Below are 15,429 nucleotides of genomic sequence, written 5' to 3'. Positions count from 1 at the left end.
CAGCCAATGAAGGGCCCGTGGGCGGGAGGACGCCGTGCTCACTCCGCACCCTTCTTCCGGCGGTGCAGGGCTAGCTGGGGGCCGCTGGTGGCTGCCGTCTGTGGCAGATCCGGTAAGTGCTGCTCCCTCAGGGCTACCCTGATTTGATGATAGTAAAACAATCCAACGCCCTTTTATAAATATTTATACTTTTTATTTTAATAAATCAAAACTAGAACATAAACCTTAATTTTAGTAGGTTATTCATAAAAAGAAAAGCCTGAAGGTAAAAGGGATCAATTGTTCACAAGCCAATACTCCCATCTTTTTGTGGTTTCCAAACTAAATACGGAGTTGCATTCACCTCATGAGTTGTTCCAAGGCTTGCCTTACGCCTTCCACCACAAGAAAGTTCCTTGTTCAAGAGGCTCCTGCAAGTGCATCGATGGTAACTTTTCAATGCAAATGGTTGATGAGCCAACCAGGAGGGGACAACTGCTGGATCTTTTTCTCGCTAACAAGGAGGGTCTGGTTGAAGCAGTGAAGGTTGAGGGCAGCCTTGGCTGCAGCAACCATGAGATGGTGGAGTTCAGGATCTTGTGTGGTAGGAACAGAATACCAAGCAGGATCACAACCCTGGACTTCAGCAGGGCCAACTTCGGCCTTTTCAAGCAATTGCTAGGGGAAATCCTGCGGAACTAGAAGGTAAAGGACCCCAAAATAGTTGGTTAATATTCAAGGACCGCTTCTTCCAAGCTCAAGATCAGAGCATCCCAGTGAGTAGGAAATCAAGGAAGGGAGCCAGGAGAGCCTCATGGTTAAACAGGGAACTGCTGGGCAAAGTCAAGATGCCATTCTGCTTTGGAACAGATTAGCGCAAAGTACTTGCTAACGACCCGCGGCCGCGTAGGGCGCCTTGACACTGGGGGCGGGGAGGGTGGCTGAATGTGCGAACACGGCCATGGAGTCACGCTGGTACCACACAAAAATGCGCCTGACTCAAGATGCAACAGGGCGAGACGTCTCCTGACAAGGAAGAACAACCCCGGCGCTCCCCACGACCACCCACGGCCCGCCGCCGCCGTTGTAGCTGGGCCGGGCCGGGCCCGGCCAGGCACACGGCAGAAGGCGGCTCCGGGCGCGGCGCGCACCGCCCTGGCGGCGGGCCCACGAGCGCCGGAAGTGGCGCGCAGCCCTGGGAGGCTTGCGGGAGCCGTCTCTGCTGCGCTTGAGAAGCCTTGAGGGGAGCCATGGTGCAGCTGTACAACTTGCACCCGTTCGGGTCGCAGCGAGTAGTGCCCTGCAAGCAAGAGCCGGCGCATTTCTGCTGCGGCCGCGATGTGCTGTTCGTGGCCAGCACGGCGGCCAGCTGCAGGGTAGAGGTGTTCGCTGTGCGCGACCAGGGCCTCTGTGAGCCTCTGGGCTCCTTCGCCACACTGGGTCCCGTGCTGCGCATGGCGCACAGCCAGGCAGGTCAGTGCAGTTCGCCGCTTGGTCTGGGAGTACGCATCTAGGGCCTCTTCGGCTCGACTGCGGGAAGAAGCCCTACAGCTCCTCCGGGCGGGGCGGGCGAGCCGGCGGAGGTGCTTCATCTACTTGGGGCTGGGCCGGGGCGGCGGGAGTTAGGCGAGCCGGGCGCCCGGACTAGGCCGGACGCGAGCAGGGCCGGGCGCTGCCTCCCCGCCTCTGCCCAGCACGGTTGCCTTGGCGCGGAGGGCGGGTTCGGGTGCCGCTCCCTGGAGCTGGCTGTCAGCCCCTGTCCGGAAGCGCAGGGCCGGCGCTTGCTGAGCCGCGGGCTGGTCAGAGCTGTGCGAGGGGCTGGAAGCGCTCCGGCGAGTCAGGAGCGTGGCCAGCACATTGGCTTTTCTGACAGCTTCCGCCGCCCTGCCTGGAGCCTGTGTGCCTGCCCATCGTTTGGATTTCAGAGCACGGGGCGGGTGGGCACTCCAGACGGCCCCCACGGGCCTTCATTAGTCTGTGACTTTCCCTCTTCTTTAGAGAACAAAATATTTTCTCGTTAATGATTATTCAAATACACTTTGCAATCACAGCTCCTCTGGCAGATTCGCTTAGGAGTTTGTCCCATCTACAAGTCCTTATTTTTAGTGGCATGTGAAGTCTGGTCCACCTAGCAAAGAAACTTGCACTTTGGGTTTCTTTATAGAAAAATACTGGTGAAAATGTTAACTTTATGTAAAAACCGAGACTTAAGGTGTTCTTTGGAGTGTGCTACAGCAGGTAAGGATCTTGAAAACTCATACAATCATAGAATCAATAAGGTAGGAAAAGACCTCAGAGATCATCAAGTCCAACCTGTCACCCAACACCTCATGACAACTAAACCATGGCTCCAAGTGCCATGTCCAGTCCCCTCTTGAACACCTCCAGTGATGGTGACTCCACCACCTCCTTGGGCAGCACATCCCAATGGCCAATCTCTCTTTCTGGGAAGAATTGCATCCTCACCTCCAGTCTAAACCTCCCCTGGCACAGCTTGAGACTGTGTCCTCTTGTTCTGGTGCTGGCTGCCTGGGAGAAGAGACCAACCCCCACCTGGCTACAACCTCCCTTCAGGTAGTTGTAGAGAGCAATAAGGTCTCCCCTGAGCCTCCTCTTCTCCAGGCTAAGCAACCCCAGCTCCCTCAGCCTCTCCTCATAGGGCTGTGCCTGAGACCTCTCCCCGGCCGTGTTGCCCTTCTCTGGACGCATTCAAGTGTCTTAATATCCTTCTTAAATTGAGTGGCCCAGAACTGGACACAGTACTCAAGTTGTGGCCTAACCAGTGCTGAGTACATGGCAGAACAACTTCCCTGTTCCTCCTGGCCACACTATTTCTGATGCAGGCCAGGATGCCATCAGCCATCTTGGCTGCCTGGGCACACTGGGCAACAAAGCTGGTGAGGGGTTTGGAGCACAAGCCCTGTGAGGAGAGGCTGAGGAAGCTGGGGTTGATTAGCCTGGAGAAGAGGAGGCTCAGGGGAGACCTTATTGCTCTCTACAACTACCTGAAAGGAGGTTGTAGCCAGGTGGGGGTTGGTCTCTTCTCCCAAGCAACCAGCACCAGAACAAGAGGACACAGTCTCAAGCTGTGCCATGGGAGGTTTAGGGTGGAGGTTAGGAAGAAGTTCTTCACAGAGAAATTGCCCATTGTCATGTGCTGCCCGTGGAGGTGGTGGAGTCACCATCCCTGGAGGCATTCAGGAAGAGACTGGGTGGGATGCTTGGTGCCATGGTTTAGTTGATTAGATGGTGTTGGGTGATAGGTTGGACTTGATGATCTCAAAGTTATTTTCCAACCTGGTTAATTCTATTCTGTTCCATTCTGTTCTGTTCTATTCTACTGGCTCATGTTCATCCAGCTGTCAACCAGTACCCCCAGGTCTCTTTCTGCCTGGCTGCTCTCCAGCCACTATGACCCCGGCCTGTAGCACTGCATGGGGTTGTTGTGGCCAGTGTGCAGCACTTGGACTTGTTGAATGCCGTCCTGTTGGACTCTGCCCGTCTGTCCAGCCTGTCAAGGTCCCTTTTGAGAGCCCTTCTACCCTCTTAACAGATCAACACCTGCTCCCAACTTGGTGTCATCTGCAAATTTACTGAAGAATACTGATAAATTTATCTGTTCTTTAATGATGCACCCCTATTGCTGCTTTCTTTTAAGGAGACTATCTGGTGACAATTGAAGAGAAAAGCAAAGCAACTTTCCTAAGAGCATATACGAACTGGAGGTGCATGTCTGCAGGCAGCTCTCGTGTTTGTGTTCGCATGGTTGGCCACAAGCTGGAAGAGTCATACAGTGAAACCTTAAAAGAGCAGATGTCAATTGTGGAAATGCCACTTTCAGATCCTCCACTGTGCATTTCATGTTGCCCTGTAAATGGAGATCTTCTTGTGGGCTGCAGAAACAAACTGGTCCTGTTCCGTTTGAAATACCTGGTGATACACCAGAACTTGACTGTGTTAGACTTTGAACGCTCCTTGATTTTGCACATGGATAATGTTATTCCTGCTGAAGTTGCATTTTGTGCCAGACATATAGCCATAACAACAGAGCTGGAGGTTCTCATCCTGAAACTGGAGCTGGTCCAGCAAAGTGCAGAGGGGACAGAGCAGTGTGCACTAGAAAAGCCTGTGGGTGGAGGTAAGTACAGGAGTTAAATACGTATCTGAGAATGTGCTAACCAATTCCTGTTCTCTCAAAGCAGGCTCAAACAAGGTCATTGCCCTTCACAAAACATTTTCAGGACATCTTAGTGCTGTCAGCTGAATATTCTAGTGCATGAAAAGTTACACCACCTGGAGGTACCAGCTGTAGGTAACACTTAAACGTGCCATCATTCTGCAGGCACTTCCAGGACAGTGCAAGCTCTGGAGGGATAGAATTACGTCCCTGTTTTGGAGCACCACCATAGGCCAAATCAAAGTGATAACAGCTGAGTGTGCTGTGCTCAGAAAAAACTATTCTGTCAGTGTCACTGCCCAAATACACATTCATGTCTCTTCAAAGGGACAAGTGGGAGGTCAAATAGAAGAAGCATCTCATGACCCTTTAAAAGTAGCATGCATACTGCAGTGCTCACTTAAGAATGCTGCTGTGGCAGTGCATATGCTTTTCTGTAACTGTTAGTAGGCTCAGAACTGCATAAGGTGTCAGTAAATTATCCTGTTCAGGGTAGAATCCTGGAAATCCCAGAAGCAGAGCTACTCAGTAGGTTTCATTACCATGTATTGCAAGAAATGAATCCTTATGTAGTCAGTTCCCACATTTCCAGAGGTGTCAGATGAATACCAACAGACCTTAGGAAAATTCTTCAGTTATGAATTGAAGGAACTTAAACCAGAAAAGCATAATCTGTTAGAAGTGGAAACTGTACCTAGAAAGAATGTAAAGGTAACTAAGAATTATCATGTAGAGAAAATGTAAACTGGAATGTTCTTCACTGAGTGAAGGTGGATCTCAAACACAGCTAATAGCATCCTGCTCCTAATTGTTTTTTATCACTAAAACCTAAACAGAAAGTTTCAAATTGCTTTCTGAGTGCTGTTAGGATTTGCTTTGCAGAACTTCAGTGAGTTTAAGATAACACAGCTTTCTATCATAGCTACCCTTCCCTTCTTAAGACCTCTTCAGCCAAATGACCATGTTTTTTGATGGCTAGTCGTTTACAGCACAAGTTGCCCTGGACTTGCCAGTTTACCTGTTCCTTTAGAAGTCTTGATTGTTAGGTATTCAGAGTGTTGAGGCTTAACTGAAGGGTTGTTCACATCATCTAGCATAGATGGTGGAGTCACCATCACTGGAATTGTTTAAAAAGAGACTGGATGAGGCACCTGGTGCCATGGTTTAGTTTTAGAATAAACCTTTATTTAGAATAAACCAAACCAGGTTGGAAGTGACCTTCAAGATCATTGTGTCCAACCCATCAACCAATCCAACCCACCCAAACAGCTAACCCATGGCACCAAGCACCCCATCAAGTCTCCTTCTGAACACCTCCAGTGACAGCGACTCCACCACCTCCCTGGGCAGCCCATTCCAATGGGCAATCACTCTTTCTGTATAGAACTTCTTCCTAATATCCAACCTGAACCTCCCCTGGCGCAGCCTGAGACTGTGTCCTCTTGTTCTGGTTGATTAGATGGAGTTGGGTGATAGGTTGGACTGGTTCCAACCTGGTTAATTCTGTGATTCTGTGTCTTTTCAAAATCTGCTGGTCTGATGAAACCAATGCTAGCCAGGTAGTTGTAATTGGAGTATTGAATTACTGTTGTGTTGTATCAATTTCTCACTGCTAAATGGAGTGGTCTGAGCAATTAACACAGCCTTTTCCTTGTGAAGGCCTAAAAGATGAAGCTCTTTCAAAAGATAACTTGCAGCTTGAATTAGATGAGTTCATCATATGCCAGAAGCCAGTGGAATTGCGTGGGGAAGAGTGTAAGCTGTGTGAGATAAGCATCACGCTGGAGTCCACAGAGTTACCTACTGAAGACACAAAGTGCTTCCAAGTGCGGTATCTGCTTTTCAGGTATTACAAATCTGTTCCCTCCTTCATAGCTTAACTGATTGCAGGAAACCAGAATGAGCTGTGGCTTGTTGAAAGAAAAAACTTGGTATGTCTCTTCTGGGGTTTGTATAAGGCTGAGGTTTGTTGATTTGTTTCTTTCTTTTTCACTAAGAAGATGAGGTGGAACTAAAGACAGCTGATTTTTAAATGGAATCTTTTAGTTCAAAAGGGTCTACAACAATCACCTAGTTCAACTGCCTGACCACTTCAGGGCTGTCCCAGTGTTACAACATCTTCTTTAAGGGCATTTCCCAGATGCCTCTGAAACACTTGGGACAATGGTCATCTCTCCAGGAAACCTTTTCCAGTGTTTGACCACCCTCTCAGTAAAGTTTCCTAATATCCAGTCTGAACCTCCCCTGACTGTGCAGCTTTGATCCATTCCCAGATGTCCTGACCCGGGATCCCAGGGAAACGAGCTCAGTACCTCCCTCTCCATGTCCCCTTCTCAGGAAGCTGTAGAGAGCAATGAGATCACTCCTCAGCCTCCTTCTCCCCAAACTAGAGAAACTCAGAGTCCTCAGCTGCTCCTCACAGGAGGACACTCTCCAGCCCTGTCACAAGGTTGTCGTCCTCCTCTGGACATACTCAGGTACCTTTAAGATGCTTCTTAAATAGTGGGGCTCAGAACTGCACCAGGTCTCATGTGTGGCCACACCAGGGTGGAATACAGTGAGAGCAGCTGGTCAGGCTGTGTTTGATGCATCTCAGCATGTGGTCAGCACTCCAAGGTGCTGACTCCTCTCAAGTCAGCTGTCAGCCAGCACATCCTGGTCCCTCTGCAGTGCTGCTCTCTGGCAATGCCTCTCCCAGTTTATTTATACTTGTGCCCAAGCATTGCTCTGTCATAGGTGCAGAACCCAGCACTTGGACTTGTTCCATTTCATGCTGGTGATGATAGCTCAGTGCTCCAGTCTATCCAGATCCCTCTGCAAGGCCTCTTGTCTCTCAAGATTTGACCACACCTCCCAGTTTGGTATCATCAGCAAAGTTGCTAATGATGCAGTCAACTCCTGCATCCAGGTGATCAGTCAAAATATTGAACAGCACTGGCCCTGGGATTCAGCCCAAGGAACACTGCTGGTAGCAGGATGTAGCCCCCTTCACAACAACCCTTTAGAACTCTGCTGTCCAGCCAATTCTTCCCCCAGTGTACCCCTAGGAGTACCTCTACAAAAAAGTATTCTTCCTTTCTCTAGCTAGCAAAAGAATTTATTGAGTTTCTCAAACACTAAGAAACTGTTTGATAGTGATCATAGGCTTAAAACTTTGATCCAGTACTGAGGAAGAACTGATATGACAGTCCAGCAGTGAATTCCAAAGCAAAGCAGGAAAAAGGATGACACAAAGTAGGAAAGTAGGATTTGGGATCACAGGATCATAGAAATAGAAACATCCAGGTTGGAAAAGACCCTCAGGATCACCAAGTCCAACAGATAACAGTATCACAGTATAACTAAGGTTGGAAGAGACCCCGAGGATGGCTACATGTTACATGTAACTCAGTTAAATAAAAAGAGAAGGGAGAAAAAACCCAAACTGAGGTTCAAATCCATTGCCACATGTCTTCCAGTGATCCCAAACATTAACACACATCTTGTAGACAAGCCGAGAAAAGGGATTTTGGGCTGCAAGAACTGAAGCTGGTGGTCTCTAGCTGTGCTACAATGTTTCTTGGCATTGCCGTGCTAATTACATTGTAGTGGGACTGCAGTGATTCTGAGTGTGAAAACATCAGCTCTGCCTATTACAGCTGGTGCTGTTTACTTGTCCAGAGTAGCTCATCATTTCTCACTGAGGTCCCATCTTGTTTTGGATTCTTTTCTCTAGACATTTTACACCTGACCAGTCGCCTTTTGGGTTCTGTGAGGAGACAAAGTTGCACTCTGTTCAGCTGCTCCCTGTGTACCCGACAGGTATATGGATATGAATGGATGCATTACAACTTGTATCACAGGAGACCTTAGAAATAAGGAGCCTTTTCTGTTTTTTACTGTGTTTCTGTGTGATTTGGTTTTGAATTAAGGTCTTTCCTCCCTTTTCAATGGTTTTAATTGAGCAGCTTCTAGTAACAAAAAAACCTTTTAAGTTTTTCCAAGTTCTACATAAACCTTGAACTGAAATATTAATTCACCACACCAGAAGGAGACAGCTTTTATTAATTCTCTGGTGATTAATGTTACATCACAAAGCAGTCACTCTTTACATTGCACTAATAAAGTTAGTGTTGGAAGATATCAAGCTGCTCATTATTCAACAGTGGGAAATCTGAGTAGTAAACCTTAATAATCATTAGGATAGACATTACCTTTCTGACAGGCTTTAGTTAAGACTGCAAGGGTTGAATGCAGATTTTAGAGGTTCATTACTACTCACTAGCTCAAGCCTCAACAGACTCATTGCAAAACCTAATGCTGCAGGGTATCAATCAGCTTTACTGACTGCTCACCCAGTTCGTTGTGGTTGGCTATCTGCTGAGTGCCAAAGCCTCATTTAAGTGACAGCTGACTCAAGAGAATGAACTACTTGCTATTGAAGTCCACCTGCCTTATGTTCCCTTGTGATTTCCAGCCTTTGACCAGAGGGTCTGTAGAATCTGAACACAGCCTTTACCTGCTTAGCTGTGCTGAATCTGCCAGGACTCTCAGATGTTGTTACATCTATAGAATCTCTCCATTCAGTGGTACATTTGTTAGAAATGCCTCCAAGTGAGGTAAGATGAGGTACAGATGTTTGATCTGTGTGCTGATCTGACCTGCACACTGACCTTCATGCAGTTCTTTTTCTCTCCTCTAGCACCTAACAAAACCACTCAGGTTTGATAGCATTTTATAGACATCAAATTGCAGTTAGGCTTGCAAAGGGATTGCCAGGTTTTCATTTATGAGGTACATAAAATGCCTTTTTTATTCTTGCATCCAGGAAGTTCTGTGACAGCCCATGAGGAAGCTGAGAACAAGGGAGAACTGCTGAGCCTCTTCTGCTTTTTCTCTTTACCTCATGTTGGATATCTCTACTCTGTTGGGAGCGTAGTAGAACTGATTTCAACTTACCAATATTCAGAGAAGTCAGAGCAGGCAGTTCTCACTCCACAGTTCCTGCATGTCATTACAAGGTACTGTGTTTCTGATTGTGCTGGCAGTATTTCTGCCTTTCTCTGTGCTGCTGCTTTTTCTTGGTTTATTATTTTTTTCCCCCTCTTCTATGTCCTTTTTAGCCTCCTGGAACTGTCTGGGTAGGCTCATGTGACATTGCAGTACACCCTCCTGCTTAGGCTTCAAGGCCCATTTCTGCAAAGGGAGAAGATGTGATTCTCTGTGCTCTTGGCTACTTGATTTCTGTAAGTCATCTTTTTTTTTCCTTTTCTTTTTTCCTTCAACATTTTGGTTTCTTCTTTCTCTCCAGTGAGAGCCTACAGTGCTTCACAGTGCGGTGCAGTGCAGCAGCAGCTCGTGATGAGGATCCATATATTGATACGACTGTGAAGGTGCTGCTCTTCTTATCTTGGGGGTGGTAGTAGTATGGCACTTCTGTTTCCTTCTCAAACCCTGTAGTTCCTATTGGCTGAACCAAGAAAATAACACCCAAAATGATTGTTTTACTTTGACCTATGGCATATTTTGCTTTAATAGTGTACAAATATCTCAGTGAAACAATCTATCAGAGCCATTTAAGGTTCTGGACCATTACTATAATGCTTTAAGAAACATCAAAAGCTGTACAATCACTTAGAGTTTCAAGTCAATTCCATGCTTTCCACAAAGATGATCCAAGGGCTGGAGTGCCTCTGCTGTGAGGATAGGCTGAGGGAGCTGGGGTTGTTTTGCCTAGAGAAGAGAGGACTCTGGGGTGACCTTATGGCTGCCTTCCAATACCTGAAGGGGTCCTACAGGAAGGCTGCAGAAGGACTTTTCATAAGGGTGTCTAGAGACAGGCCAAGGGGGAATGGTTTGAAGTTGAGGGAGAGCAGGGTTAGACTGAAGCCAAGGAAGAAGTTCTTTAGTCTGAGGGTGGTGGGACTTTGAAGTAGGCTGTCCAGGGAAGTTGTGGCTGCCTTCTCCCTGGGGGTGTTTAAGGCCAGATTTGGTGAGGCCTTGAGCAGCTGAGTCTAGGTGAGAGGTGTCCCTTGTTATTCTCTGATTCTATGATGATCTGACACTAAAACCAGCCACGGTCTATTTTAACTTCAAGTGCTTCCCTTAAGCAAGAATTCAAATGCTCAGAACTATGACATAGATAATTTAACAGTGGGTAAAGGCAGCTCTAAGGCCCCCTGGAGTCTTCTGTTCTATAGGCTTGAGCAACCTCAGCTCCCTCAGGCTATTTTCATAGCAGAGGTGTTCCAGTCCTCAGATCATCTTTGTTTCCCTCCTCCAGACTCATTCCAACAGCTCTGTGTCCTTCTGATGCTGGGGACACCAGAACTGGAGGCAGTATTTGAGGTGGACAAAGGTTAATTTTTTTTTTTAGCACATCCCAACTGAAATCACAAAACACTTTGTTTTTACAGGCTTGCCCACCTGTCACACTGGATGTCTGCACATTAAGAATGCAGCTTTTTATAGGACCAAGAGCTATCTGTCACTTCAAGAACCATATCATTCTTTTGACTAAGGCAGTCACAGAAGATATTACTGAAAGAAGAAAGCCTACAAGGAGAATGCTGTAAGGATTTGTGTCTTTTTGGGAGGCGGTGTTTATAGCTCTGTGTACAGTGCTGAATTCATGGGTGTTGGAGTTGAACAAAGGTTACTCTTTGGAAGAACTGTTTTGGTGCACAGGAACAGAAATCAGGCATCCATTTTGGTTGTCATTGCTGTTGAAGCCTCCCCTCTGTGTTTCTGGAGCTTGGGGCAAGGTCTCTTACCCCTCAGTCTGCACCGTCCCTCTTCTCAGGGTGTCACCTTGATTTGACTCTTAGTGATCTCCAGCTGGGATTGCAGCTTTCCTGTTCCTACCCCAAGCTGCCCTTTCTCTGATGAGAACAGCCACACACAACACAACAAGGAATAAAAAATAATAATAATAAAAAACAGGGAATAATATGAAATAGGGAATAAAAAAAATTCACTTCTCTTAACTGACAGAAGAAATGAGGATAGGGTCACAAATGCTTGAAATAAAAATTACTCAAGATTATAAAAAAAGCTTAACTTGCATAGGTATTATCTGAGAAGAAAGCAATGCTCACCTTGAGTGACAAAAATATGTAGGAGTCTGCAAGCTGCAGGCTAACAAAATGACAACGCCTTGCATTTGGCTAAGGGTTCTTTCCCTGAAGAGTTAGGAACATCACTCCAGTAATCCATGACAAGAGAAGGATCAGACTTTGGCCCAAGACACTCCATGTAGGTGTATGTAGCCAGAGGCACTTAGGAGTTTTTATCTATTCCTGTGAGAACTGCTTATTGTCAGTCTGGTTTTGAGGGCTTTACATTAATCAGGTAAGCAGCTATTACCAACCAGCTATTCACATTTATTAAAGGTAATTCATTAACAAAAGTGGGAGAGCTGTAGTTGGTTGAAGAGTCATCTGAAGCAGTATTTCTTAAAGCCTAGAGCAGAAATTATACAGAAGGTGAAGGTGAGCCCATGAAGGAGTATGGTACAGTTGTGTGTGCACAAAGCAGATTTTCTCCTGCCAGTTGCATTGCCTCAGAGATGATAGTTGGCATTTGAGAAAGGTCTGCTTTTGCCTTCTGAAATAGAACATGGTACAAATACCAAACAGCAACAAAAATGGAGCAAATTTGAGCTTGTGTTTTCCTACAGTGTTTAGAGCATCACAGACCTGGCCAGTATGTTGTGAGTAGAAGCAGTCTTATGTCTTGGAAGCCTCATCCCTGGAGGTTTTTAAGGCCAGGCTGGATGTGGCTGTGAGCAACCTGCTGTAGTGTGAGGTGTCCCTGCCCATGGCAGGGGGGTTGGCACTGGATGATCCTTGAGGTCCCTTCCAACCCTAACAATTCTATGATTCCTAATGTCTTGTCTTGTTTCTTGTTCAGAAACACTTTAATAGAGCTGCAGGGGAAAATGTGTACTAAGTCCTTCGAGGAAGCAGGTGAACATGGTAGCAATTTGAATTACTTCATCTAAGTATCTGATACTACCTGGTGTTAAGCCCAGGAGGGAATGCAGTAGACAGTTTTGGTGCTGTTCCTGTCTATTCCTGTTGTGTTATCAGCCATTAAGATTTAAATTCACAGCTTAGCTCTCAAGTGTTTACTAGCTTGCAAACATACTTATTTATGTATTTCAATTATCAAGGTGAGGGGGAGTTGGGGAGGGTGGCTGCATGATATTTGGACACTGATAACTCTTTTACTTCTCCCTAGTTCCAGGAAGGCTGACAGCATCAAATCCAGAACAAATTCTGAGTCAGAGCCTGGCTGGAATTTATATATTATAAACACTGTTTCAACAATTCAGCTTTACAGAGAAATGGTATTGCCCAGCTCCTGCTTTTGTTCTTTGGTGACTGAAAATAAGTACTGTTAATTAATCCCTGATGCATGCCATTGCTGACTCTATGTAATACATTCCTGTGGACAGCCCATAACCCTGTTTCAAATGTTGTTGTTTCTGTATATTCCTGATTTTCCCAGCAGCCTAAGCATGTCCTGTGTCTGTTCTAGGTAGACTATAGCAGAACTTATGAAAATGTCAAAACTGAGAGTTGCATTCATCTGCTGAGTGAAGCTCACTTACTGGTCAGAGCAGCTATCATGGACCCTTGTTTCCTTGACTCAGATGAGAAAGAAGAACTTCTGACAGCGTTCAGTGAAAGTTGTGCCTTCTTAGGAGACTGCTACAGCAGGTGGGCTTTAGATCATAGAATCATGGAATCACTAAGGCTGGAAAAGACCTTTAAGATCATTGAGTCCAACTGTAACCCAGCTACCAAGCTACCATGACCACTAAACCATATCCTGAAGCACCATGTGTACAACTTCTTGAACATCTCCAGGGATGGCAACTCCATCGACTCCCTGGGCAGCCTGCTCCAACATCTCACCACTCTCTCAGTAAAGTTCTTCATCTCTCCTATGGAGACAGACCGAGAGAGTTGGGGTTGTTCAGTCTGGAGCAGAGAAGGCTCCAAGGAGACCTAATTGTGGCTTTCCAGTATCTGAAAGGGGCTACAAGAAAGCTGGGGGGGGACTTTTTAGGGTGTCAGGGAGTTATAGGACTGAGGGGAATGGAACAAAACTAGAAATGGGTGGATTCAGAATGGATGTTAGGAAGAAGCTCTTCCCTATGAGGCTGGTGAGACACTTGCACAGGTTGCCCAGGGAGGTGGTGGAAGCCTCATCCTGGAGGTTTGGAAGGCCAGGCTGGATGTGGCTGTGAGCAACCTGGATCTAGTGTGAGGTGTCCCTGCCCATGGCAGGGGGGTTGGCACTGGATAATCCTTGAGGTCCCTTCCAGCCCTAACGATTCTATGATTCCTAATGTCCAGTCTAAATCTCCCCTGGAAAAAGTGAGCTTTTTTCCCCAATAATGTAACCTCAAAACAAAAATCCATCAGTCTTTGCTGCTTTACACTGATATTTACATATATGCTGTAAATATATATGCATATATTTACTATAAATATATAATGTAAAACTTTAGGTTCTACAAAACCAGTTTGCTCTGAGTAATCTCTTCAGCTCTTGGTTGTCTTTATTGCCACTGAACACAGAATGCAACATTACATTGATTATGGGCTATGCACTTGCAAGTATTGGTGTTGTATTATTTTAGGTCTTCCAACCAGAGAAGACAAAAGTGTTGCCCTTGGTTGTTTTGTCAGGTTTTTTCCACTCCCTCTCTGATTGCTTTCAGGTTTGACACAAAGGATTACCACCTTGCTTTGCCATACTACAGAATGTCAGGTTTGTCCATGGCTGAAGTTTTAAAGAGGCTGGTTTCAGACGGTGATGAAATGCAGACGTACGAGAGAGGATTTGTGTTTTATTTAACTCACTCACTTAATGAAGACTCAAATGAAGAATTAAGTAAGGTACAAACAAGTTTGGTTTTTCCCTTAACCTGTTGCTTTAGTTGTGTTTGTAAGAACTGTGTGTCAAATTTTAATTTCATTTCCTTTGAAAATGCTGAGTTGCTTGCAAGGCTTTACAGCTGGGGTTTTTCATGTGGGTTTTGGTTTCCTTTTATTGTAGACAAAACAGCAAGCAGCACTTGGGATGCTTGGGGCTGCTTTCATGATTTGGCTATCGTGATGCATGCTGATAGTGATCTGGCTCCCCCTGCACACACAGAGACACTTCTAGGAAAGCTTTGCCTCAGATTTATTCCATCTCACATGTCTATGACAAAACTACCTGTTCCTGTCTACTGACCAACTGTAAGGTTGGTAAAACCAATTCACTGTGGTGCTGGATGTTCTAGCACCACAGAGTACAGGCTGGATCAGTGCCACTTAGAGAGCCTTTACTTTCATCACTAGAGAGGAAAGAGGCAGGAAAGGCATGTGAGGAGTTAGCTTGAACTTGTTTGCTCTATTAACAACCAAACCACCTCAGCAATGCTTTCAGATGCCACAGAATAGTGTCTGTCTGGAAAGGTCTAAACTGTCAAATGGCTTTTATTTCAACAGGAATCAGCAAATAAAGTTCTCCAGGTATTCCATCTTGCTGATCCTGTGCAGCTGCCTCATATCCTCTGCAGCACCTGCATGAGAAATGTATGTCCTTCAACAGCTGTCAGTTATCTTCAGAAAGTAGAAAAGATTGCACCATCAGTGGTCCTGACACTTACTAAGGCTTTCATGGCTCTGAAAATGGGAGACCTGACGATGTATGAACATGAGATGGACTCCTACAAGGAGGTAAAGTGTGATGGAAAAAGCCCAAGTCAGTAGGTTTGGCTTGTAGTTCAGTTCTCACCACAATGAGAGTGCTGAGACTCTGGAACAGGTTTCCTGGGGAGGTTGTGGATGCCTCCCTGTGGGTGTTCAAGGCCAGGTTGAATGAGGCCTTAAGCAGTGGAGTTGTGAGGCATCCCTGCCCACAGCAGGAAGACTGCAGTAGATGAGCTCTGAGATCCCTTCCAGCCTGAGCCATTCTGTGATTCCATGATAGTTGTATTTTACAGTAAAAACAAAACAAAACCTTCAGTCACTCCTCTTCCTCTCAATATGCTGTGTAGGCTTCACTGAATGTCTGTGTGAGGCTCAACAGGGCTCTGGGCAAACTGATCTAGTTGAGGATGCCCCTGCTTACTGCCGAGGGGGTTGGACTAGCTGACCTTTGAAGGTCCCTCACAACCATTCTATGACTCTGTGAACAGCAGAATGGAGGGCTGGCATAGACTGGGACTGGGCAGTTTACCTTCAGGTAGTCTGATCCTGTCAAGGCCTTACCAAATAAGCAGAAGTTTTGAA

The 15,429-nt window shown here is 46.2% G+C and overlaps 1 protein-coding gene across 1 annotated transcript in view; it reads left to right on the top strand.

The window, feature by feature from the left end:
• The first annotated feature begins 1,099 nt into the window (after positions 1-1,099).
• Positions 1,100-15,429, top strand: part of HPS3 (HPS3 biogenesis of lysosomal organelles complex 2 subunit 1) — a 21,234-nt gene continuing 6,904 nt past the window's right edge. The window contains exons 1-11 of the mRNA XM_068144932.1: positions 1,100-1,452; positions 3,638-4,117; positions 5,816-6,002; positions 7,872-7,957; positions 8,964-9,156; positions 9,447-9,528; positions 10,552-10,706; positions 12,377-12,485; positions 12,677-12,858; positions 13,869-14,046; positions 14,644-14,874. Coding sequence (XP_068001033.1) covers positions 1,230-1,452; positions 3,638-4,117; positions 5,816-6,002; positions 7,872-7,957; positions 8,964-9,156; positions 9,447-9,528; positions 10,552-10,706; positions 12,377-12,485; positions 12,677-12,858; positions 13,869-14,046; positions 14,644-14,874 — 2,106 coding nt within the window. The 5' untranslated portion in view covers positions 1,100-1,229. The remainder of the gene's footprint in view (positions 1,453-3,637; positions 4,118-5,815; positions 6,003-7,871; positions 7,958-8,963; positions 9,157-9,446; positions 9,529-10,551; positions 10,707-12,376; positions 12,486-12,676; positions 12,859-13,868; positions 14,047-14,643; positions 14,875-15,429) is intronic.

This window comes from Melanerpes formicivorus, unplaced genomic scaffold (assembly GCF_026170545.1).
Source record: "Melanerpes formicivorus ecotype bairdi unplaced genomic scaffold, bMelFor1.0.p_v2 SCAF_12, whole genome shotgun sequence".
NCBI classification, from domain to species: Eukaryota; Metazoa; Chordata; class Aves; order Piciformes; family Picidae; genus Melanerpes; species Melanerpes formicivorus.
The sequence above is the reverse complement of the archived record's forward strand: the minus strand, read 5'-3'. Positions and strand labels throughout refer to the sequence as shown.